Source organism: Lepisosteus oculatus, chromosome 6 (genome assembly GCF_040954835.1).
Source record: "Lepisosteus oculatus isolate fLepOcu1 chromosome 6, fLepOcu1.hap2, whole genome shotgun sequence".
Lineage (NCBI taxonomy): Eukaryota > Metazoa > Chordata > Actinopteri > Semionotiformes > Lepisosteidae > Lepisosteus > Lepisosteus oculatus.
The window spans coordinates 3080094-3105737 of NC_090701.1; the positions used below are offsets into that span (position 1 = coordinate 3080094).

A 25644-nucleotide genomic window follows, 5' to 3' on the forward strand; every position below is an offset into this window, starting at 1 on the left:
TGACAGTCTCATCAATCTAAAAAAATGTTATTCCAATACATATCTTTGAAATCCTCCCCCATTTCGAAATTATAATGAAAGCTACAAAGACTGTAAAGAACACCAATGTACTGTATAAGTAATTCAAATACTTTTACTGTTTTACAAACTATTAACGCTCCAAGAATTCCTGATTAATCCACAGTTAAAACAAAGGGATGTTTTACTTTGAGTTAAGATTAACATGAATTTCTCCTCTGATAATATGTTAATTTCAGATTTAAACATTGTCACCCACCTTTAAACAAACACATGGACTTAACTCTAAGGGATGGAAGCTCATCTCAAGGGGCAGCAGCCATGCAAAAAATGACTAAAAATAGCAGTAAACCAGCATTTACTTCTGCTGTAATTATGTCATTTCTCCATTGCTTTTCAAAGAGATGCCCAGTTTCCATAATATTTCCTGCTACCCCTTCTCCATCTACAAGCTTGTTATTCATAAATATATATATTTTTTAAATCTTATGCTTCTTCAAACAGGTTGTAGAATGATAGATCCTTGTTTCTTATGGTTGGGACTAAAACGTACACAATGGTAAGCCAAGCAGTGGCTCTGTGGCTCAGGATCTGCGCCTGTGGCTGGAAGGTTTCCGGTTTGTATCCCGCGGCTGGCAGAGGAATCCTACTCCACCGGGCCCCTGAGCAAGGCCCTTAACCCCAGCTGCTCCAGGGGCGCTGTACAATGGCTGACCCTGCGCTCTGACCCCCAGCTTCTCTCCCTGTCTGTGTGTCTTATGGAGAGCAAGCTGGGGTCTGCGAAAAGATAAATTCCTAATGCAAGAAACTGTATATGGCCAATAGAGAGATCTTATCCCTTATCAATAAGGGATGTATTATCTGGGACGGCACCATTAGTGTTGTCGAAATTACAAAGAAGAAGAAGGTGGCGTTTTTTAGGAACTTTGCTCTGATATATGTATTGTAAACATGCAGATTGCAGAAAGAGGGGTGGGAGTGGACAACAGCCTGCCCAGGCAAGATTTCGTTCAAGAAAAAGGCTGGAGGAGCTCCTCTGATCATTAAACCTCGAGCTGCCAAGTGGGCCTCCTCTCATTTGTAACTACTCTTTCAAGTGCAAAGGACCCGATCTTGACAGAAGCCAGGTTAGTCACTCTCTCTCACTATCCGTTATGAACACTGTCCCTGTGGCCCACAGAGCAGACAGAGTCCTGGCCAGAACAGGTGAAGTTCCAGTGGTGACCATCCAATCTCCCAGCAGCACTTCTACAGTATTTTAAAGTCATAGACGACGTTGCTCCAGGTGAGGCTCGAACTCAAAACCCCAGCATGACTCCGCTGGCTCTGCTGTATAAGTACCAAGAGCAGACTACGCATGCTGACGCAGCGACCTACTTTTAAAGTAGTTTTAAAGTATTTTAAAGTTTTTCTAGTAGGGACCTACTGTATGGATCCCTGATTGCTTTTCCTGATAGATTTTGTGAGATCAAGGCTGAATGTCTTAGCGATGTAACTGCAATATACTGTATGTATAGTATAATGTCTGCAGAGTCCATGACTGAACACGATGCTTCCGAAGAGCTACTGTATTAACACACCACATGTGGTTTAATCAAGTTTTTGTCACTTTCTGCTTGACTGGGCTAGTCTCTGATACAATCGTTCTTTATGCAGAGCTTATTACACAGGGAGGAGAGGACAGTAAGTAGACAGCAGGTGGACCAAGAGATGTTTCAGTTTAGGCATTTGCAGACGTTGGAATGTGCTGTACATGAATAAGCAGCTTTTTTCCCTCAAGGCTGCTGGGGAAATTGCTACAGTACATAAAAATAACTTGCAGAAGAAAAATACAATACATTATTGGAAAGAACAATCTGCTGCAGTTTCAGGGAAGAAGAGATCAATCCGTATTCCCAGAAGGCAGATTTGTTTGACTGTGTTTGGGATTCTTTCTCAAAGGCTGCTATTGTTCATCTTGGAGGCTCTCCTTTCCTAAATAATGCATATCTCCTTACACACATCTTTCAGGTGAACCACAATTGTGCTGTTGACAGACCGGTGTTTTGGGGGGGGTTGGTAGAGATTACGCTGATTTTATCTTTAAAGCGTAACAGTGTACTCAGATTGCACACGTGCTAAACGCTTAAGAATCGATGCGTTGTTTCCTTTGCCGCACGGAGCTCTTGTTGCACAAACCCTTTAACTGTATTTCCCGAAGGTAAAGCAGCGCTCGAGTTCGTTTAGAGCAATGAGCAGCAGCACACACACTGCATGGCCTGCGGCCGAAGCATCGGCCTCCGATTCTTTAAAGAAGAGCGTGCAGCGCCATCAGACACGCGACGCTTCGCTCCTGCAGTTCCGACCTGATGTTAACCCTCCCGCCAGCCGGTCACCACTTCCCCACTGCAAGCTGAAATGACATCAAGATGGATGCTGAGAGTGAAAAATGAACGACAAAGAATAAAATGTAATTTAAAAAAAAACTAAAGTGATGCCAGGACCCAATTTAGGTAAAAAAATCTTGATATTAAAAGCTTAGGTCTGCAGCCAGGAAGCGATGGCATGCTGATGGGATGGACTGATTCACTTAACAGAAACCTGCTCTTTTGAAAACTGACCAAGGCTTGATCTGGGCGTGGAAAGAAAGCAAAGGAAATGTGTTGCACTGTTGCAAAAATCTGAGAAATGTGCCCTGAAAACACTTGAAATCAGAGAATTCAGACAAGTGTTTAAAACTGGCACAGCCTCGCACTGATGTGATCGGTGGCAGAGTGGCCTCTTCCGTGACTCAGGAGCTGGGGCTCTGAAGCTCGCTGGTGCAAGATGCAGTCGTTGCAAAGATTCGACTTCCTGTATCTTCGCGACCGTTTCACTCACTTACTGTGCTTGCCTGGAGACGCACATGCGGGAAGATTCGGTTTTGGCAGAGGGAGGAACTGCAGTGCTCTGACGGAGTGAGCACCAGTGCATAAGTAGTCTCAATAACACAAGCCACCTGTCTGGGCTGTGGAGCAGGTGTGAAACTGCTGGACCGTTACATACTCCACCATGAGCAGTTTCCACTGTGTATATTTGGGAATGGATGGATGTGAAGTGGGGGGACACCTTGATCAAACAGCCCGGCTCCCTGGCAGGAATTACTCAGCAAACGTCTGGGTATTTCCACAGCACGGCTGCCTCCTCTTTCATTCCAGCATGAATTATTTAATGAGCAAACCCGGGGTTAAATACCGTGCCTTGCACACTTGTTATTAATACAGCTTCGGGTTTGTTTTTTGTTTTACAGGTTCTGCCGTTTTGAGTTTTTAACTTCTTCCACTTTCAAAAGCGATTTTTGATGAAAAAACGCTCTCTTCAAAAAATGTGTATACGGTACATTATTTACGGCACATAAGGGAACATCACTGGGAGGAGTTGAACACATTTGCACAGCGCTGCCCACACTGTGTAGACGTATGTTAATCAGGTGCTCATTGTACTCTGCCAGAGCAAGGGGGGGTGAATTGGATGTGGATACCACCTTCAACTTATCTAGAGAAGATCACCTGGAGCTGTCAATGTGGACTATTAGCAAAGCACTCTAAGCAGTCAAAGTCTTTGGTAAAGTATGTTGCATGCCCAGACGCTGGACGTTCTCAATGGTCTCCTCCGTTCTCTAGCTGTCATGTGTGTGGATTTCAAAACTAATCTGGGGATTTGCTACTGGACACAAACCCCTGTCTTCAACACAGTTCATCTGTATTCAGAAACTCTCTCTCGACACATAAACACCTCTCACCATCCACGGCTGCATTTGTTCAATAATGTGTGTCATTCTTCTGCACTGTAAGCACTCTCTCCCCCGGAGAAGTTGCTTATTCATCAAACTTGACTACATAAATTTGTTAATAAAACAAAACAAAATAATCTAAAAGGGGGGATTATTCCACATTGCAGTATGTTGTAGGCGAACAAGGAAAGAAACACTGCTGTAACCAACACGCTGCCCGATCTGCATTGTAAAACTAAACTTCTGCAATGAACACGAGGGATCAGAGCGAGTTTTGAAGTCACTCTCCTGATGTTTTTTAATACTTTCAGCTTTGACCTTGAGCTGCTCAGACTAGGTGAAGTCTTATGCTTTTGCCAAGGTCCACAGCTCTTTCTGCAAAGCAATTCCAGATCATTTTATTTTTGTTTTCAGTCCTGCAATTTGTTAGCTTTGTCAGTGAAATTAGCTAATTAATTTATTCTGGGATTATCTGACGGACAACACGACATTTTCTTGCACAAAGGTTTGAAATCTCAAGAACCCTTGGTGAAAAGTCCTTGAACCAGGGCTTAAACATTTTTAAGGAACAGTAAAATATAACTTTTCTAACCTGAATGATCTCTATGAGAAACATGTCACATTCATCTTGACTAATGGAGTAAGCAACATTATCACAAATGTTTGATCACAATACATGCATAGTATATTGTATTTTGCTTTAATTTATATTTTTAATTTATGGATGTATTGGTTTTAACACAAATAATTGAATGCCCAGTCAGCACATGTATTTAATCCTCCTTAATCCTGCTTGGATCTGTACACCAATTTAGTTCTTTATTCCGGTTTTATTATTCCTGCTTTCATTTAACTGTAGACAAGAACGTAATACACTTTAAATTGTTAACACATGGAAAAAAACAGGAGTAGAAGCCAATTGTCAAATACGGACTTTTCAGTTCACGCCAGGTGGAAAGATGTGAAAACACCCCGATAAACTTCTTGGAGAAGGAAGCTGACTGACAGCAGTGAGTTGCACCTGAATGAGTGTTGAATCAATTGAACATTTATTTAGAATTTAGCAGTAAAATAAACACAAACTTGAGACATTCCTGGGGCATTATAGGGGTGCCTGAAACATCTGTTTAATGCATTCCATATGAAAGCTGAAGATTTACCATGTGTCTCCTGGTCTCATTTTAAAGAACTAATTGTAAACAGAATCAAAATTGTCTTTCAGGTAATTGCCTCTTGTCAGCTGCTTTGCTGCAGAGATTTGTCAGGCACTGTAATCCTAACTTCAGTTTGTCAGAAGTAATTATTCCTGAAGCTTCAGCAGTCATGGTTAAGGGCTGTGTTCCTGCATTGGGAGCTGTTTCACAGTCTCAGCTCATGCCAAAACATTTATCTTTCTTAGGAAAGCCAGGAGCCAAGAAACTCTTGGCGGAGCCCTGAGTCTTATAGGTTTGTGCCCAAACACAGAGATCTCCCTCCCGCATGCAGGCCTCTGCTCCACAGCTCCCTGAATGCATGACTCTTCATGACCTGTGGCTTGTGAAGACCTCTGTCCAGGAGGAAGTGTACCGGGCATCCACAAGGGTCTGTCCTGGTTCTGGTCAGCCCAGTGGGATGGTCAGAATAAGCACTGGAACATGACCCCCAGGACACAACTGTGTGAAACTCTGGGAGAATGTATGACCAGACCAAGTCACCAAGAGTAAAAAGGATTCTTTTTCTTGCATAGCATACCTAAATTTAGACATTTAATTTGGGGTTTCATTTCAAAAATGAAAAATAGATAAATGGAGGATTAGACAGATAAAAGCATTTTCATTTATCACATAATTTGTAGAGGCAGGGGCATAAATATGTCTATTGTGTATTTTATATTTCAGCCAGTGGAGCTGCAGTATAATTTGATCAAATGCATTTTTAGTCAAACTAACACCAGAATCTCTCTCTAGGTGCTAGGAGGGGCTAATTTCTAGTTAAAGGAGAAACCACGAGCAGCTGTCACAGATTAATACAATAATAACAGCCATTTGCACTAAAACTGTCACTATTGGCTTTCTTACTACTTTAGTCTCATTTAAATGAGCCACAGATCTTAATAAACATTTCTTTTGTTTAGACTTTATTTTGTAGCTTAAAAGATTTTACATTAATAAGCACTATAAGAAAAGGCTGGGGCTATTATTATTATTATTATAGTTTTGCTATATCTGGCTATAAATATGAAAAGTAAAACTGAGGTTTTCTGTCTCATACAGGCATACAGGCATATGGCACTATTAGTGAGGTATGGTAATTTGAAGTCTGCATTTAAAAAAAATGTTAGGTTTCTCTCTTCAGTTTTTGAAAAGAAAACTGACTGTGTAAATTAGCAGTAAAGTTAAAGTGATCTCTTTCTTGTTAGCAATGGCTGTATTCCAAGTTAAGCATGTGAAAAGATAACATTTTCAAACTACAGTAATTATTTTTGTGTGGAAACATTATGTGCATTATAAAACTTATTGTCAAAACATCAGACTGCAAAAGTTTCTTACTACTGAGAATCTTACTACTGACCCAACACTTTATTTCACAATAAGGTAAGAATACTTCACTGGAACACACACTTCATTGCCAGGAATACACTGTAGGTGTCTGACATTTTTTAATGCTGCCTTCAATCCTAAACTTTTTTTAAATCAAGATAACACAAAATGTGTTAAAAGAAAAGAGACAAGCTCTTAATAAATACTGTTCTTGTTGCCAGTGATGTGGTAAAAACGTTGTCACATACAGTAGGTAACAAATGAACAACTGAACCAAATGAAAATATTGCTAGGTGACATTACAAGAGAACATAAGACTGTACTGTATATGTACAAAACATAAAACATAATACTGTATATGTTTTCCTTCAGACACAATAAATATTCTGTGTTTCTTGACACTGTGCAAAGCTTGGTCATATTTCTTAATGACAGCTTTGCGGTTTGTACATCTCGAAGGTTGCTCCTATCATAATTACCAAGACATTCAAAGAGGCCCTTAGCGAAACAATGTAATTTAAATAAAACCATGGAGGGTTAGAGTGGAGTAAAAACCTGCAGAACTCGAGACCAATTTGTTTCGCGCTGTTGCCTTCCTGGTTTCGAGGTACTTCTTTTTGCAGAACAAAAATTGCTCACTGTAGGTCCTATTAGTCAATAACACACATTACCACGGCTGCGCCCTTAAGTGCCGACGCACAGGTCCGTACAGGGAGAAAGGAAGGCAACAAATGGCAAAAACCAAGATTAAAATCTCATCGGGTATACGAAGATTACAAGAACGACACTTAATTTAGTTACACAACTAATATTTTCGTTATATTATACCGCAGAGCCTTGTTATTAACCCGCTCAAGTTAATTATCTTTTACTAAAGTACCTTGCTGTTCAACCGAGATGGCAGTGAATTCGACTTTAGGAGCAGCGTCATGCGCTGGAGCGCATTAACCTCTCCGCGCACATGGCTAATTAACGCGCCCATATTACGGTCTTGGGAGCGGCGATGCGGTTTGCGTCAGGGCTCACCTGTGAGGACCGGACGTCACCTGCTCGCTCCTGGGAGGTAGAAGGGTCTAGCAGAGCGAACCTCGACGCCGGCCGTCCGTTACAGCGATTTCAACTTCTGCCATGGAGGCCCTGGTCGAAAATACAGCCTCGGGGGTGCAAATTAAGGACGACCTTTCCGAAAAGTGTCAGAAGCTTTTTCTCGAGTTCTTGGAAGAGTAAGTAGGCGTGCTGGTTTTTCCAACGCCGCTACTAAAAGTACCACAATACCGTGCGGCTGTTTTCCGAACCAAAAAAGTTAAACTTGACAGTTTTATGTTAAAATGTCATCTCATGTATTAACTGTTGTATGAACTAACGGGATTGCATTTGACATTTTAATTTAAGATACGGTATCTGTTTCTTTTTGGCCTCTGCAAAGAGTATTGGAAACTGAGTACTTTTGCTCTGGAGAACGTTTGAGTGCACGCATATTTTTCACTGCTGTAATGTTTAAACTGTTGAGTCTGTATCATATTTCTGTTTATCTTCTCTAAAATACCTTGCGCTTGTTAACTTAAATGTATAAGAGAAGGATTATAAGAAAATGACTCAAAAGTGAAATAACAAATTGCACATAATTTTCAAATCGGTTTCCATTGCTCGAGAAGACGGTCTGCGTTCGTAAATTAAGGACGAACTGTCTTCCTTTATTTATCATAATCATTGGTAGCACTATTAAAAGTGTCGGCTGGCCACCGGTGTTATGTTCGTAGTGTAAGGTTACCGTGGGACAGGCGGGTAATGAAGAGGTCAAAGGTGAAGTCCCATGTACAGTAAGTGTCGGTGCCTGGCCTCATGAGAATTGACGCAAAAAGAACCAGGCACGCATTTCCTCAAAACACTAGTAAATTGTAACGAAATGAAATCCTGCCACAATGTGATAAATAGCATATAAACTATCAACAAACTCTCAAACCTGGTGATTCTGTGAAGTGGAATGAGCTTTGACCTTGGTCGGACCTCTATCCACAGTACACCATTTATAGCTGAGCTTTGATTGTGCTCGACCTCTGCCGTCAGGATGCTCTCCGAATTAATAACGCGAGACCTTAAGGAAGATTGCAGAGAAAGCTGGCCTCTCATTACAGCTACAGCTTTTGTTTGGTGGCTTGTGGTTAAGGGACCCAGGTCACTCGTCCAGCCTCTCCTTGAAAGGAACCAGGATACGCTGGCTCGGAAACTTTGAAGGAGGGCAGCTTGGTTCCCTCTACGCCAGAACAAGTCGAGCGGGTGGGCGTTCGGTTTTATGCGGGGGCGGGTTCGAACGCCACTTAGAGGCGCGTGACTCTACAGGTGATGGTTACCTAATCGTCACTACAATGTAGGCGGCAAAGTCAAATGTAGTTCAGCATACACCAGTATGATGAGAATAGTAAACATTGGTTAAAACTCGCGTACTGTCATCATAGTACAGTACTTAGTCCAGACAAGCCACGCCACACATCCTGCAACAGCCACAGCTGACAACACTACTTCATCAGCGCCTCCTTGTGTAAACGGCATAGGAACTAGGGCACCCGAATAAGTGCCAGTCACTGTGATCATCATTCGCAGTCAACGGTGCTCATCAATACAGAAGTAAACCGGTTGACTCGCCGTTATAGCTCCATTTTTTTTCATTCGTCTTGACGGGAAAAGAAAATTTGCTTGAAATGTTAGATTAGTCCCATGAGTATTTTTCAGTATTTCAAAAAAATAAAGGAAAACATTTCCCGCTTTATTAGAAAATTATTCCCCCCCCCCCCCGTTCTCAGATCTGGTCCCTTCTTCTGGCGGCCGCAGGTTCCAGAGCCCGAGTGGGGAGGCCATGTACCTCCATGACGCCGAGGAGCTCGTCCGCCCGGAGCGCAACACGCTGACCGTGAGCTTCGGCAACATCGAGCGTTTTAACCAGCCCCTGTCCACGGCCGTCCAGGAGGACTTCTACCGGTAGGGTCCGCCGACACGCCTTCTTCCTCCGGCTCGGCCCAGATGAAAGTCTTAACGGTGGCGTGGCTGGCAGAGCGCGGTGGTGCCGGATCAGGCAGGTATCGCTCCGCTGACCCGCGAGTCGAGCCCCTTATCGAAAGAGCGAATGGACACGCCGCTCCTCCGTTCCGCGCCCCGGTTTACAAATTCCGGTAGGTGGCGAGAGGAGGTTACTTCCAGCCCCTTCCTGGTCGTCACTAGAGTCTTAAACCGATAAGGATCCCGGCCAAATACATCCGAGCCCCCCATTCCCTGCCGAATTCAACGAGTTCACCGTAGTGACCCACGTCATTCGATCTGCGGCGAATTCGACCGCGAAAACGATTGGTCTTCGTAAGCATCGTGTCAATCCGATGGTTTTTTTTTTCCCTCCCCACTTCAGGGTCTACCCGTACCTCTGTAGAGCAGTCCGCCACTTCGCCCGGGAACGGGGCAATATCCCGCCGTCCAAGGAATTCTACGTGGCCTTCTCCGAATTCCCTGCCAGGCAGAAGTAAAGTATCTGCGAGTCCCGTTTCTTTAATGTTCTCGGTCCGGCCGCTGTGCTTCTCGACATCGGTCCGCCGGGGGCTGCGGAGGCCGCTCTCGGAGGCCGCTCTCGGAGAGGAGAGGGTTTTCAGTGCCGAATCGCGGCGGCGCTCCCAGGGCGCGGCGGAAGACGGAACGGGAAACCCCCTCCTCAGACGAGTTAGCGGCTTCGATCAGTGGTTTGCTCTTCGTGTCTTTCACAGCTGATTGTTTTGCTTTTTACGGGACTTTTATGATGTGTACAATTTCAGCAACTAGGTATTTACTGGAGGGGGCGGGGGGGAGTATTATCTTTGTCCCTAAATTGTTACAGATCATCGTTCTCTCTAGTGTCCTGTAACAATAATAATTAGAGCCTTAGCTCCAGTTAGATCACAAATATTTAATGCACTTTGAAACTAGGCTATGTAAATTTTGATTGCCTTATTTGCCAGTTATTATGACAGCGCATGAAAGTGTGGTGAGATCTGGGGTGTAGGTGAGGGAGAACGGGTTCCCGGCGGGTCGCAGGCTCTGCGCTCCTCCCTGAGCTGTTGCCGTCCGCTCGGCTCCCGCCAGGATCCGCGAGCTGTCCGCTGCCAGGATCGGCACCCTGCTGCGCATCGGCGGCCAGGTGGTGCGGACCCACCCGGTCCACCCGGAGCTGGTGAGCGGGACCTTCCTGTGCCTGGACTGCCAGTCCGTCATCAGGGATGTGGAGCAGCAGTTCAAGTACACGCAGCCCACCGTCTGCAAGAACCCGGTCTGCGCCAACCGCCGCCGCTTCCTGCTGGACACCAACAAGTCGCGCTTCGTGGATTTCCAGAAGGTAGGCGGCTCGCCTGGGCCGAGGACCCCGCGTATCCGCTGTGCCACTTCCAAGGATCGTCCAGTAGAGTCTCCTTACCCAGATGTGTCCTTCACTGTGCCAGGAGCATTCACGGCCACGTAGATGCTGTCGAAGTGCATGCATTATAGAGGACGGGATCTCAGACCTGTGAATGATCACTTTGTGTGCCTGGTCTTTTTTGGGGGATAGCTAGGGGAGAATGCCAAGAGAGACTAACTTTATTTTATCTGGCGATTCTCAGGCGCCTCTTCTTAAGGATCACCTTCTGCTCTCCGACGTTACACGCAAGTCCTTTCGTCTCTACAGCCGAGAAGCAAAAAGTGTGCTCGGCCGATAACTGAAATTGCGTCGATGAGCGGAACAGCAGGCGTACTGAGGGGTAGCTGCTGTGTTGTGTATTCGTTTCCCCAATACTAGAATGTGTGAAAGCTGCAGTAAAATTCGTGAGAAGTTCTGTAAGCATTGATTTGAAGTGTAGGAATGTATCCCCGGGGAGCAGTGAACAGGAGACGAGTATGTTAAAGCCAGTTCTGCCTCCTGCGGTGGGATTGGGTCTGTAATTAACGGCGCTATTAAGGAAGCTGCCGGCGACACTGCCACTGCGCCGGGAGGAGGAGGAGGGAGAAAATGCCGCGTGAAGAGTTCAGAGTCGCTGGGTGATGCCGGTCTGGGGCGCTTGTGTCTCCTCGCAGGTGCGCATACAGGAGACCCAGGCGGAGCTGCCCCGGGGCGCCATCCCGCGCAGCGTGGAGGTGATCCTGAGGGCCGAGGCCGTGGAGACCGCGCAGGCCGGGGACCGCTGCGACTTCACCGGCACGCTCATCGTCGTCCCGGACGTGTCCGCGCTCTCCGTCTCAGGCGAGATCACGCCGCCGCGCCCCACGTGGCTCCGGAGGTGGTTGGGTGTTCCCAGCCGGGAAAAGCTGTGCCGTCCAGAGGGAGCCTTTCCGTGATGTATCTTTTCACCCTGCGTTCCTTACAAATTGCACCATGTTTAAGATTTTCGAATGGCCTTCGCTATTACTATTGCCTTATTTATTTCTCCGCAAGGGGAAGAATCCTAAAGCAAGAATAGAAAGACTCTAAGCTGGCTACAGGAAATGTTTGGAAGCTGTGACCTATCAATAGAGAGAGAGATAAGATAAGATCACTTTATTGGTCATATACAATTTCTTGGAATTCTTGCAATTAGGAATTTGTCTTTTAGCATACACCAACTCGCTCTCCATGAGACACACAGGCACACAGACAGGGAGAGAGAAGCTTGGGGTCAGAGCGCAGGGTCAGCCATTTATACGGCGCCCCTGGAGCAGTTGGGGTTAAGGGCCTTGTTCAGGGGCCCAACGGAGTAGGATTCCTCTGCCAGCCGCGGGATATGAACCGGTAACCTTCCAGCCACAGGTGCAGATCCTTAGCCACGGTGCCACCAGTAGGTATAGTAGGTGTTAATAAGTACTGACTGACGGGGTGCCCAAACTTTTGCATGTACACATTCACAGTTTTATTTTTTTCAAGCTATTAAATTCAGCTAATTAGTAATTGTGCATTAAAATGTGCAGAAACATGCCATGCTTAAGTTTGTACCCTGCAGAGGTTGTTAAACCTCTTTTCACTTAGAGATTCAGTGAAATGTGCAGTCTGAGCAGGGATGCCCAAACTTCTGCGTACAACTGTACCTCACTGTGCAGGTATTCGGGCTGAGACCAGCAGTAAAGTTACTGGGCCGGAGGGGTTGCAGGCTGATGGTATCCAGGGCCTGAAAGCCCTGGGAGTGAGAGACTTATCCTACAGGCTGGCTTTCCTGGCCTGTCATGTGGCGCCCACTAACCCCCGGGTAAGACGCCTGTCCCGTCCCTTCATTTCCAAACTGCTTTGTCCAGAACAAGGTTGACGGGAGCCGGAGCCTGTCCCGGCAAGCAGCGGGCGCAAGGCGGGATACACCCTGGATGGACACGGACATGAGGGCCAATTTTCCCACAAGCCAATTTACCTACCGGGATGTTTTGGGATTGTCGGAGGTGACCCATGCGAACACAGGAAGAACATGCTCTACAAACTCCATACTGATAGTACCCTACCCCAGGAATTGAACACGGGCCTCCAGAGCTGTGAGGCAGCAACGCTGAGCACTGCTCCACACAAAAACCTTCATCCAGCGTTACTTAACACCGTGTGTTTTTCAGAACGCTTATCGTCGGTTTATTCTTCTTTGTCAATTATCATGGCAGGGCGTGAAAATTTAGCGTGACTCGGGTCATAGCATCTAGTTCTGTAGGTCGCGGACTCTGTGTTTCTCCAGGTGCTGCTGCCGTCTGCCTGGCTCCTGACCCCCCCGACGATAGCCGAAAATCATGGTGTTAAGTAACGCTGGATGAAGGTTTCTGGGTGGTGCAGTGCTTAGCGTTGCTGCCTCACAGATTCTGGGGCCCTGGGGCAGCTGGTCATGTGCGGTGGCGCTGCAGTCAGTGCCGAAGCCTCGCGCACGGGGTCCCGGGTTCAGGTCCCGCCTCGGGCACCTGTCCGTGTGGAGTTTGCATGCCCTCCCCTACGTGCGCGTGGTTTGTAGCGGGGTAGACTGGTTCCCTCCCACCTCACAGACACACAGTGGATCTGGCTTAATTCTGGAGTTGCACCGGAATCCCATCCAGGGAGAGAGGCTGGGATGTGGTTCCTGCCGGACAGGCTCCGGAGTCCTGGGTCAGTGACGTGCTGATAGTGGACAGACGGACACTCTGAGTCCCAGCAGTCATTTGGCGGCAGTGAGGGTTGGGAGGTTGATAATGGTTTGTTGTGGTACTTATTTTTAAGCATGTCATTTTTGTTTTATGCGGAATGAGTTTTCGTTTTTATTCTCACTCGGTGTCCGCTTGCTCTTGGGTTTAAGTTTGGCGGGAAGGAACTTCGTCAGGAAGATCAAACAGCTGAAAGCATTAAGAATCAGATGACTCTGCAAGAGTGGGAGAAAGTGTTCGAGATGAGTCAAGACAAGAACCTCTACCACAACCTGTGTACCAGCATGTTCCCCACCATTCATGGTAAGATATGCACTTCCCGACGGCCTGTAAAGGAGGGTACAATACTAATTTCTAATACTAATTCTGAAATAAATAGTAGGGGGGCCAGTAGGGGGCGCTCACCCTGCAGTCTGAGTGGGTTTTAGTGCCCAGTATAGTAACGGGGACACTAGACTGTAAAAAGACGCCGTCCTTCAGATGAGATGTAAAACCGAGGTCCTGACTCTTTGGTCATTAAAAATCCCAGGGTGTTTCTCGAAAAGAGTAGGGGTGTTACCCCAGTGTCCTGGCCAAATTTCCCATTGTCCCTTACCAATCATGGCCTCCTAATAATTCCCATCTATGAACTGGCTTCATCACTTTGCTCTCCTCCCCACTGAGAGCTGGTGTGTGGGGAGTGTACTGGTGCATCATCCAGGTGGGGCTGCACACTGGTGCTGGTGGAGGGGATCCCCATGACCTGGAAAGTGCTTTGAGTGATGTATCTAGAAAAGCGCTGTATAAGTAAGACATTCTTATAATTTATTAAAAGAAAAGGCGGTGCTGTCCTGGAAAATCGTCACATGAAGGAAATACAGTAGTAAAACTCTTAGCCTTGACATTCTTGAAGGCCATTTATTGTTAAAGACATCTTATAGTGCAGAGAGGTCTGGAGCCCTGAAATGCAGTTACTCTTACAAGTCTCCCCAAATCGCCTGTTGTCCAGTGCTCATAATCTTTCAATAATTAGGCTAGTAAGGTTCCCATAAAGGGAACACTCAGTCTTGGAGGACTGAAGGGTATTCTAATTCATTTCAGTCTGTCATTAAATTACTTGATTGGACTCACCACTTGTTTGACTGCTCATGGATAAGTGATTTTAAATGCTGAGATCCCTGCTGTATTGCATTGAGCTTTCAAATGGATGCTGATATATTTGGAAATTTGGTTTGCATTTTATTTTGTTCATCTGATGTTTTCTAACGTTTTAATTAGTCCATAAGTTCTTCTTAAAATTATAATGACCCCAGTGATGTTTCCACAACTCTTCACATTCAGAAAAAAGACAATGGTTAAAAGGAAAAGGTGCAGAAAATAAATTGTAAATGCCCTTTTTGTAATTTTTTGGTATGCTACTATTTAGCTTAAATGATATGCTAAATATGCGTTGTCTAACAAGTATAGTATTAATACAATACTAACTTTTTATACTCCTGGGTCTCAGACTTTCTTCATGGGTAATTAAAAATGTACAGTATCTGTTTCCAATACGAAATGAAGTCTTTCATGCAAACTATCTTTTTTAATTGCAAAATGGGATTGTTTTTAATTTGCATAGGTTCGCTAGGCAGCCAAATCAATCTGCTCAGTTTCTGTATTACATGATTGATGTCTGGTCTGTTATTTGCATTTAGAAGTTACAAGCCGAAGTAAATTGTCATAAAGCCAGGCAATTGTGTTAATCATTTAAGTTGTACATTGAATGTAATTAAGAATATCCCCCAGCTCCGCTGTAGTCCATAGTGATCATGAGGCAAAGAATGAACTCCCGTGTTTTCTGATGCAGTGTGAGTGTTTCCTAACTTCACAGAAGGTCTGAAACAAAGGGTACTGTTGCTTTCTTCTCTGGTAAAGTCAGACATTTACATTTAGGATGTCATTTAATTGTGATGATGGTCTTTTAAACATGTTGAAATCTTAATAATTTCGTAGAAGTGTTACATTGCTTTTCCTTGTCTGGGTGTATGAGTTGTAAGCTGTGATACAGCATGTTTCTTTGCCATGGGCCCAGTGAGATTCACTTTCGTTATAAAAGTAATAATTCAAATTCTATCACTGCCACAGTCAACAGCCTTGCAACGGTCTTCATTCCCTTTGAGAATTACAAAACGATGCATGCACGTTTCATTAAGCGTAAAGTGTTATTGAAAACCTGAATGCTCAGACTGAAGACTTCAAAGGGAAAGTTTCGTTTGAAGGTTTGCCTGTAGTGTCCAGCAGTGTGTTCGGCCTGGGCGTCGCCATTCCTCGTTCCAGTGGCGCGCCACGCCGGCTGTGGAGTGCTGGTCTTGCAGCGAGGCGAGCTAAGCCGCCTCCGTCGCTGCGGTTTTGAGAATTCGAGGGGCGATCGTTTAAAGAGCGCCGCGTGTCTGCTCTTCAGGAAATGATGAGATAAAGAGGGGCATCCTGCTCATGCTGTTCGGGGGCGTCGCCAAGACGACCATGGAGGGCACCTCCCTGCGGGGCGACATCAACGTGTGCATCGTGGGGGACCCCAGCACTTCCAAGAGCCAGTTCCTCAAGTGAGTCGGTGCAGCAGGTTCGCGGCTCCCGCCCCTAGCCACGTGAATCCGCGAGAGAGCCGCCATCCTCCGGTGGGAATCGGGTCCGTTTTCTTATTCAATGAGGAATCTCCAGAACTTCGACTACGGCACGATGGCGTCCGTAAAAAACCAATAGTTATAATGAGAATGGACAGTCCGTATCTGTCTTGTCGTCATTTCGCTAAATAATGTTGGAAAGGGGAGGTGGGGGGAAAAAACACGGGAATATTCCAAATTCAGCGTTGTATCCCTGGTTTACATTTTTTTTGGTCTGTAACAATTTGATAGCAGCAGCGTGCTCCAAAATGAGGTTTTTCTCAAGGGAGTTGAAAACGATGCGCTGCCAGACGGCGGACATTTCATCATTTACAGCTGCGATTTCGCCCAGTTTGGAATGCCGGTCCCTCTAAACATTTCGAAATCTTAATGGCTAGAGAAAGGGCTACGCTGTTTCTCCTCGTGTGACTGTGAGGGTTGTGTGCTAGTATCGTATTTCTCTGTCAAGGGCCCAGAGAGATTCTCTTTATTCCTCCAGAACGATTTGGGATTGTTTATCGCTGGCCGGATTGGAGCAGGTCTACATGACTGTAATTCACTATCTCGGCGTGTGTGTTAACTGTGCTGTGGTTTGCTCCAGGCATGTGGAGGACTTCTCCCCACGCGCGGTCTACACCAGCGGCAAGGCCAGCAGCGCCGCGGGGCTGACGGCCGCCGTGGTCAAGGACGAGGAGTCGCACGAGTTCGTCATCGAGGCTGGGGCGCTCATGCTGGCCGACAACGTGGGTACCCCCCCCCGCCCCGCCCCCATGCTCCCCTGTCGAAACCGGAGTCGACATTCGTGCGAGGGCTGACCCCCCTCCCCCCTTCCGGTGCTGGTTTTCTAACTAGGGCGTCTGCTGCATCGATGAGTTTGACAAAATGGACCTCAAGGATCAGGTGGCCATCCACGAGGCCATGGAGCAGCAAACCATCTCCATCACCAAGGCTGGAGTCAAGGTAGTTCCCAACGGGGGCTTCGTGCCGTTACCAGCGACACCGCGTGCCGGGTGACGTAACGCCATTAGCGCTGGGCGACACTCCTGCCCAACACACTACAAGTTGTTGTTGTTTTTTTTTTAAAGACTATGGACTATATTCTTGTCACTTGTGTCAAAAGCTCAGACTAGGACCCTTTACCTCTCGCAACCCCCAATATTGTTTTTTTCTCCCTCAGTCTGAAATTCTCGCGGTGGTAGGCTGAGCCGTACGGTCCGGATGTTGCGGGTTTGAGCCTGGTGTGACCAGGATTCCCCGGGGCCCACAGCAGGGTCAGGCAGCACTGGTCTGCAAGGGCCTGCAGCTCTCTGGGCGCCTGCAGGACTGCAGGACTGCGGTAGCAGTCGGAGAGACGCACAGCCGGGCGCTGCTGTGCAGCTTATCGAGTGTCACAAGGAGAAAGGAGTGATGGGTAGATGAGTCAGAGGGGCCTGTCTGACCCTCCTTCAGATCAGGGGCTTTTGCTTTGAGCCAAACCCTGATGAAGTTAAATTGCTTGGGTATGAAATGATTTTTGGCAAAGTTGCCTTGAAAGAAAAGTTGTCCTTCTGAAACTTACACTGCCCCATTTACTAGGCTGAGTTTCTGAGCTAAGCATCTGTTTTATTTTACAAACAACAACCTGCAGATGCCAGGTGTGCATGTACTGCTTTGTAAAATAAAAAAATGTAAATATAAAAATAGATTTCTAATGTACTGCATTCAGGTGCTTTTACCCTTTTAGCAGTTTATTGGTTTAAGACAAAAATGCACCTTGTGAATTAAGAGGTAGTCTTGTGGCCAGAGTAAAAAGATAGCATTTAAAGTTATTAATGGAACCAACATATACAAGGTGTACAAAAATAAGTACTATGTATGAAGTCTGCTTACACTACCAAAACATTAAAAAGGGTATCTTTTAATACACATCTTTTTTTCAAATATCATCCTTTCAGAATGAAAGGATAAGGGATTAATAACTTTTTAATCCACAGAGGTCAACAAAGCTGTACTGAACTGGGTCAAGGATCTGTTGTGTACCAGGTGCAAACGAAATAGTTGGATCTGGTTTCACAGTCCTTTTGGTTTTCTAATGTACCTTGATCACCCTCAACTCAAAAGCCGTCAGAAATTTTCCTTTGTCATGTTTCCCTTCGGCTCGCTGATCTTGTAGTTCCAGGATCGAATGCCTGGCAGGTATCCGGTTTCTTCCTCCGAACAAGAGCCTCTAAGTGCTGAATGGTCGGTCTTGGGCTGTCGTAGATAAATCGATGCTGATTTCTCATCTGTTTGCAATCTAGGCCACGCTCAACGCCCGTACCTCCATTCTGGCGGCTGCGAATCCAATTGATGGGAGATACAACCGATCCAAGTCCTTGAAGCAGAATGTCAATATGACTGCTCCCATCATGTCGAGATTTGATCTCTTCTTTATTTTAGTAGATGAGTGCAATGAGGTAAGAACAACGATTCTGAGTTTGAAATCGCGACAGCCACTGTGTGGTCTGACCTATTAGCTGTATAAATGACCACTACAGTCCTTATATGGAGATTTTGAAAAATGGTGACTGTTCTGCGTTCATTGACCTGTTAAGGGCTGATGAGCAACAGAGTTTATATTGGTCATTATTTTTTCAATTTATTAATACAAATATTTTGACATTTATACTGTAAACATGTGTGCCAAAAGGTTTTAAAAAAATTGTGAAGGGTGTAACGGCAGCATATTGTTCTGTTTATAAGGGAAAACACCACAAAATTTAACTGAATTGACCTTATACTGCTTATACTGGGTTTTCATTGTTTTTATATGTTAACAGTAGAACTAATGGCTGACACAGGTGCAATATACATTAATTGGTATAAGTAAAAGCACAAAAGTGTATTATACTGTGTATATATACATTTAACAAATTCACTGCTTACAGCCTCCATCTCTATCAGCCATCCCATTCCCATTCAGCAAACACATTTCTGACAGTATTTAGAATTTTGCATCATTGTGATCATTTTGTCCTTTTTTCCTGGACGTGACTTGAACATGGTACACCAAGCCAGAATGTAGCAATCATTTGTGCTTGCCCCATAAACACAATTGTCCTTTTTTAGCAAATTGAGCTGACGTCGCAAACTTTGACTTCCAGAAAGCACATCCAGTTTAATAGGAAATGCATGTGTTATTCTCGGTGCTTATCGATTGCTCTTTAATACAACTCTGCTTAGTTATTGGTGTGAAGGGGAAATGGGTCGTATTTGCAATCCAACTGTTTTGATTATTGGAATTATATTCTCAGAATAGGTGGATTGTGATGTAAATATTATTAGCTGCTGTAGTTTGCTGTTTCATTAAGATGGAATGCAAGAAGAACATGTCAAATGCAGAAAAACAAAAACAATCTGCGTGTTGGATCATTGAAATTCATCTCATCTTTCTCGTTCTGAATCGTTTTTTCAAAATTTAAACATCTCAGCGGCCCCTCGCATAATTCATGAGTAGAGATGGTTGAAGAAGAAATTCTACAGTTTCGTTCGTACCAGTCATCGCTGCACCGAAAAGCCATTTTAAAATTTATAACTATTCAATGTAAAATTTTAATTGGATAAAATTGACCAAAGAGACATCCAGGAAGAAACAGATTGTCGGTTTGAAAGCAGGAACACATGAAGGATATCTTAATTGAAATCTAAATTTGCATTTCCTACTGCAGCAGTAGTCTGATTGACCGTCTCTGGCTGTTGCTTTCCTTGTTTTTTTTTTGTTTTGTTTTTTTTTGTCCTGTTGGAATCCTTCCGAATTCATTTTTCAGCTGAATGTAGATGCCTTGAGCAAATCTAAAGCTGCCTTTTCTGTAAAATTACAGCAGGCAGGAGCCCAGTGGGCTCCAGAGACTCTCGTGACTCTGACTGGCCCTGTGCAATGTGCTCCCACCAGCCTGTGGGGTCCGGGTCACCAGAGCTGAACCCGGGACGGAGTCCTTCTGTGTGGCGTTTCTGGGGCTGGTGTAGGGGCTTCATGTAGCTGGGAGCATTAAATCTTATCCTTAAAGCCAAAATACCTAAAAGAAGCACACCAAAAGAAATGGTCCAAGGAGAAACTTCATACTGTGTAGAGGGTGCTTCTGTTACAGATGTTTTGGTCTTTCAGGTTACAGATTACGCCATCGCTAGAAGGATTGTGGACCTTCATTCGAGAAACATGGAGTCGGTGGAGCGAGTGTATTCCACTGAAGACGTGCAGAGATATATTATTTTTTCTCGCCAGTTTCAACCGAAAGTAAGCATGATTTGTGCTCAGTGCACAGTCTCATCAGCCTCCTAGTTTCATCCTGAAACATGCTGAAAGAAGAGCTGCCTTTTGTTAGTGCTCTGTTGCCCTCTGTTTGTCATAACCAGAAACTGCAGTCCCCCCAGACAGGAATCACGATCTTGATGCTTAGCTGCCAGTGATCTTCCAGGTTGTGTCTGTTAGTAGCTACAGTAGATAGCTAGCCTTTTTGGTTTGCCAATTGATTTATGAAAGAATACACATTTTGCTTCTATTTGCATAAATATTTAAATGCCTGAGGCTGGACTTGGGGTCTTGGGAATCTGAATTATGCATCACTACTAAGAAAATGCATTTTTCTTGGTTGGTGGGGATAAATTGTACATTAAAATTTTTTTTACGGCTACATCTAGTGTTAAGAGGGAAATGTATAGAAAAGAGAGAACATAGACTTAGTGAATTCTTCTAAAGATCTCCTTTCTTATTGGAGATTTTTAATTCAGCAGGTACGTACATAAACACTGTTCTCAAAGGTGTGCAGATAAATAAGATTGCTTTCAAGGGCAAACGGGTATCAGTCACAGCGTTCAGATGTTTCAATTTGCATGTTTTAACTCTAAACTGGGATACCTGTCAAAAGTTGCACAGCGTCATCTCATCTGTCGTTAAAAGGTGACAAAAACTTGCTTCTTTCGCTTTTTGGTCACCAGTCGGCTAGTAGGGATGAATGAACACCGCCGTCTTTGTCCAGATGATTCGTAAAGTACCTAACTGCAGCTTGCCCGTGGTGTACAGACCCACCACGTGGGTTTATAGATCATGTGGGTAGAGGCAGTGATGTTATTGTAGACGTTTAAATATGCAGTGAAAACCATGCTTCCTGGTGAGGAAGGATTTCCGTGTTTCAGCCGCTGAAGGCTACCCTCATCGTCATCGACATTTACAGTTCGCACAGGAACACAAGCCTCTCGGTGTGGTCGGTGACGAGGGCTCAAGGCAGAGGCCCCGAGGGGTCAAGCGAAGGTTTCCGAGCAGCTGTGAGCCCACAGCCACCGTGTTTCCCGCTCCAGTCGAGCGATACTGGGTTTCTGCGGTGCTGCATCGTTGGTCACCGGCATCTATCCACTCTGCCCCCCTTGCCCAGCTGACCAAGGACGCGGAGGAGTTCGTGGTGGAGCAGTACAAGCGGCTGCGGCAGAGGGACGGCGGCGGCGCGACAAAGTCGGCCTGGCGCATCACGGTCCGGCAGCTGGAGAGCATGATCCGCCTGTCGGAAGCCATGGCCCGCATGTCCTGCAGCGAAGAGGTGAGGGGGCGTGGCCCGCATGTCCTGCAGCGAAGAGGTGAGGGGGCGTGGCCCGCATGTCCTGCAGCGAAGAGGTGAGGGGGGCGTGGCCGAAGAGGTGAGGGGGGCGTGGCCCGCATGTCCTGCAGTGAAGAGGTGAGGGGGCGTGGTCTGTGGTGGGTGGCAAGGGGTGTGGTCTGTAGTACCGAGGTGGGGGGGGGGGGGGCTGTGGCCCACGGTGGGTGACGAGTTGTGGGAGGTGGCCCGCACTTGCTGTAGTGACGAGGGAAAGGGGCGTGGCCTGCTGTGATGAAGGGAGAGGGGCGTGGTCTGCACGTCCAGCGGCGATGAGGTGAGAGGGGCGTGGTCTGTGGTGGGTGTCAAGGTGAGAGGGGCGTGGCCCGCGGTGGGTGACGAGGGTAGAGGGGTGTAACCCGCGATGATGGTGTCAAGGTGAGAAGGATGTGGCCCACAGCTCCAGAGGCAACGAGGTGAGTGGGGCGTGGCCTGTAGTGACTAGGGCAGAGGGGCGTGGAGGGCAGAGGGGCGTGGCCTGTAGTGACTAGGGCAGAGGGGCGTGGAGGGCAGAGGGGCGTGGCCTGTAGTGACTAGGGCAGAGGGGCGTGGAGGGCAGAGGGGCGTGGCCTGTAGTGACTAGGGCAGAGGGGCGTGGAGGGCAGAGGGGCGTGGCCTGTAGTGACTAGGGCAGATGGGCGTGGCCCGCTGTGATGGTGTCAAGGTGAGAAGGACGTGGCCCACACCTCCAGCAGTGACGAGGGGAGAGGGGCATGCCCTTTAGTGACATGGGGGGCGTGGCCCGTGGTGATGAGGTCACGGCAAGTTACCACCATTGTTCAACAAGCTGCACAGAGATGCAACAGGAGGGACTTCCTTACACAAACGATGGCGGGAGGGTGAAACAAGCTGCCCAGCCATGTTGCTGAAGCCGATACCCTGGCTGAATGAGATCCCTAATAAGATCCTGGTGCCGCAGGCCTGATTACTGTTGTTTGCAGACTTAAATTCTTTTTTTTTTTTAAAGGTGCAACCCAAGCATGTAAAAGAAGCCTTCCGCCTGTTGAACAAGTCCGTTATCCGTGTCGACTCTCCTGACATAAATTTTGATGCAGGATCCGACGACACAGAGGATATAACTGGTAAAATGCTTTTTCTCGTCATCGTAAGTGTTACAGAGGGAAGATATTATTCAAAGCTGTTTGCAGCTAGATTGAGATACTGTCATTTTAATTTCCTTACTTTGGTTTCTGAGAGAAAAGTTGAGAAGGAAATTACATGATGGGGGGGAAGAGATATGATGATTAGAAGAATAACTGGGTGGTTCTCAGAGCATTTCAATGGTCATGGCTGATATCATTCTGCTTTTATATCGCATACGTGCATGAAATTAATGTTGATGCGCCCATTTCTCATTGAGTCGCTAATGACTTGACATGAAAGGTGATCTTGAGGCAATAGTGGAACAAATCTCTTGTGGGAGGTGGCATTCCCCGTTAACACTTTACAAGGACAACAACCTAAATAAAAGTCCATCTAAAAAGAAATAGCAGAGCTGAATGGCTGAAATTAAAATCAAAATCAAAATGGCAGAAGAAGAGTGTGAGCCCCCTCTCCCATCTGCTTGCATATGAATAATCATTCTTGATTTCATAGTCGTATTTTATTTTATCACACAAATGAACTGAATCCATGATTTTATGGCAATTTGGGATCCCAAAGTGCTTCCAGTAGAAGCAGAGGGATGAGAGAGTCTGGACCACTCTGCTGGGAGGGGAGTGAGGAAACGCTGCACTGGAGGGCACCAGGCTTGGCTCCTCTGCTCTCGCCCGCTGTGTCCTGGAGCGGTGAGAACCTCGGTTTAACTTCCTCGTTTTTGGAGGGTGGCGTTTCCTCCCAAGTCGCAGCGTTCCCCCAGTCCCTGTAGTGAGGACGGGGATGTTTTCATTCGGAGGGAAAAGCCCCATCTGCTGTCCAGCAGTGGTCCGCCTGTTCCGCGTGGAGATGCACCTCTCCTTCTCTGCCCCTCTGTGTGACGGTGCCCAGAGGAGGCCGAGGCGGCGGCTGCACAGGGCGGGCCGGTCAGGGGCAGGGCGGGAGCCATGGACTCGGACCAGCAGCCGGACAGGGCCGAGAAGCCCGGCGCGCCCGGGGCCGCCTTCAGGATGCCGTTCGCTGAATACAAGAAGACTTCCAACCTGCTTGTTCTGCACATGCAGAAAATGGAGGAAAGTGAGTACCCGCACAGCAGCATTTAAGTTTCCGGTTTGTTTAGTCCTGGCTCCCCAGGTCTGTGCCTGGTGAACACAGAAGCTGCTGGCTCTTATCTCACCATGAAGGGGTTTTCATTCCACCTGCTGCCTCAGTGTCCTCAGGTGTCTGAGGAGAATGAAGATACATGGCACTTCTGTCACTGCGACCTCAAGCCTTAGGTGGCGCTCGGGTGGGTGTGGGTGTGGGTGGTGCTCAGGCTCATTCCAGTATGCAGCTGGTGTCGTAGTGACTAGATTTCTGCCAGCTGTAGATTGTTCATAATGTAGCGCAGGAGTGTCTAGCACAGGTCCTGGACGGCCGGTATGTCTGCAGGTATCTCCAGGTCTCTAGAACAACAGCAGCATCTAATTTGTCATGTCCCTTGAGCAGAATAATGAAACGCGTACTGTGCCTACCCTTTGCAGTGGATGAAGAATCTTCACTGAGGAAGAGCGAGCTGATCAATTGGTACCTGAAAGAAATGGAGAGTGAGATCGAGTCGGAGTCCGAACTGATTGCCAAGAAAAATTTGTTGGAAAAAGTTCTTCATCGATTGATCCATTACGTAAGTATCTTCCTTCGTGTTTGCCAACACTCAGAACCCTTTCATTATGCTAAACAAAACCACCCGTTCTGTAGCATAGGATTCAGAGCACTTTTGACTTTGTTAAACACGCCCACTGGAACACACCACTCCCTGGAAAACTGAGACGGATCACAAAAATGATGGAATTCAATCAAATGATGTGCACCGCTCTCCGCATTTCCTTGCAGAATTTCTCCTCTCGGCAGATCCACTGGTGTCACTCATGCAGCAGCTGCTTGAGGAACCTTTGTCCTGTCTTGCTGTGTCTGTGCTTTGCTGGGCACAGGTGTGTTGGGAGAAAAGTACTCTGTGGAATCTGTCCATACAATTCAATGAGCCTATCCCAGCAAGCAGTGGGCACAAGGCAGGGTACACGCTGGAAGGGATGCCAGTCCATTGCACGGCACACAGACACACTCACACCAGGAGCAGTTTTCCCAGACGTTAACCTATCGGCTTGTCTTTGGACGGAGGGAGGAAGCCCAGGTGAACATGGGGGGAACGTGCAAACTCCACACAGACCGCACCCCAGGTCTAGAACTGAGCCCAGGGCCCCCGAGCCGCGGGGCAGCGATGCTGTGCTACCCTTACTTTGGCATGGACCCTTCAGTCCAGTCCCAGTCCGACACCGGAGTCTCTGTCCCCTTGCAGGACCACATTATAATAGAGCTGACGCAGACCGGGCTGAAGAGAGCTGGAGCACAGGGAGAAGATCCCAGAGCAGAAGAGGATCCCTTCCTGGTGGTGAACCCCAACTATGTGATGGAGGACTGAGATCTCCCTGAGGGACCTCGCAGGCTCATTAGCAGGGTAGCTCCAGCGCCTTGTACGTGGGGACAGACACCAGTGTAGCGTCACTGTCGGTGTAGTTGCATGTGTTGTAAGAGTTCAAATAAGTTGGAAGGGAGGGCGACGAGTTCTGGGGTGTTTTTTTTTTGTACATCACTAACCGTTTGTACTACTGGAAGGTAATGTGAATTTTGCTGTGTATCAAAAAAAAATAAATCATCTATTTTCCTATTTTTATGGGTTGGAATTTTATCGTTTCGTTTAGGCAGTGGAGCGGGATTGTAAGCTGTAAGTAGCGCGTTTTCACAAGGCGAATGATCGTAAGGAACGCCTTTAATTTTTTTTTCCTCGGAAACATTCGGTGCAGTAGTGCGCTGTTACTGCTTTCCAGTTCCAATCCCCCAAGTAAGTAGTCCCCCGCAGTGACGATTAACTGTGTGTATCCAGCTTCTGTTTCCAG

At 46.6% G+C, this 25644-nt stretch overlaps 1 protein-coding gene across 2 annotated transcripts; it reads left to right on the forward strand.

The window, feature by feature from the left end:
• Positions 1 to 7023: 7023 nt before the first annotated feature.
• Positions 7024 to 25417, forward strand: mcm6l (MCM6 minichromosome maintenance deficient 6, like). Of its 2 annotated transcripts, none has more exons than XM_069190870.1 (17): positions 7024 to 7511; positions 9090 to 9264; positions 9686 to 9796; positions 10390 to 10639; positions 11353 to 11518; positions 12349 to 12494; positions 13545 to 13695; positions 15815 to 15956; positions 16615 to 16756; positions 16866 to 16973; positions 18293 to 18448; positions 20137 to 20265; positions 21401 to 21562; positions 22584 to 22698; positions 23603 to 23788; positions 24235 to 24374; positions 25047 to 25417. In XM_069190870.1, exons 1-17 carry the CDS (start codon positions 7292 to 7294, stop codon positions 25167 to 25169), a joined length of 2622 nt encoding a protein of 873 aa, XP_069046971.1. In that variant the 5' UTR covers positions 7024 to 7291; the 3' UTR covers positions 25170 to 25417. The 2 variants fall into 2 exon arrangements, with proteins under 2 accessions (XP_069046971.1, XP_069046972.1); XM_069190871.1 differs by having other exon boundaries at positions 7314 to 7511; positions 9118 to 9264.
• The last annotated feature ends 227 nt before the right edge of the window (positions 25418 to 25644 follow it).

What these genes read in the sequence shown, in the direction of transcription:
- mcm6l (XM_069190870.1), top strand. Translation starts at nt 7,292, where the DNA reads ATGCGGTTTGCGTCAGGGCTCACCTGTGAGGACCGGACGTCACCTGCT. An exon ending in TCCAAGAGCCAGTTCCTCAA is followed by an intron (nt 15,957 to 16,614) that starts GTGAGTCGGTGC and finishes GGTTTGCTCCAG; the next exon opens with GCATGTGGAGGACTTCTCCC. An exon ending in TTCATCGATTGATCCATTAC is followed by an intron (nt 24,375 to 25,046) that starts GTAAGTATCTTC and finishes GTCCCCTTGCAG; the next exon opens with GACCACATTATAATAGAGCT.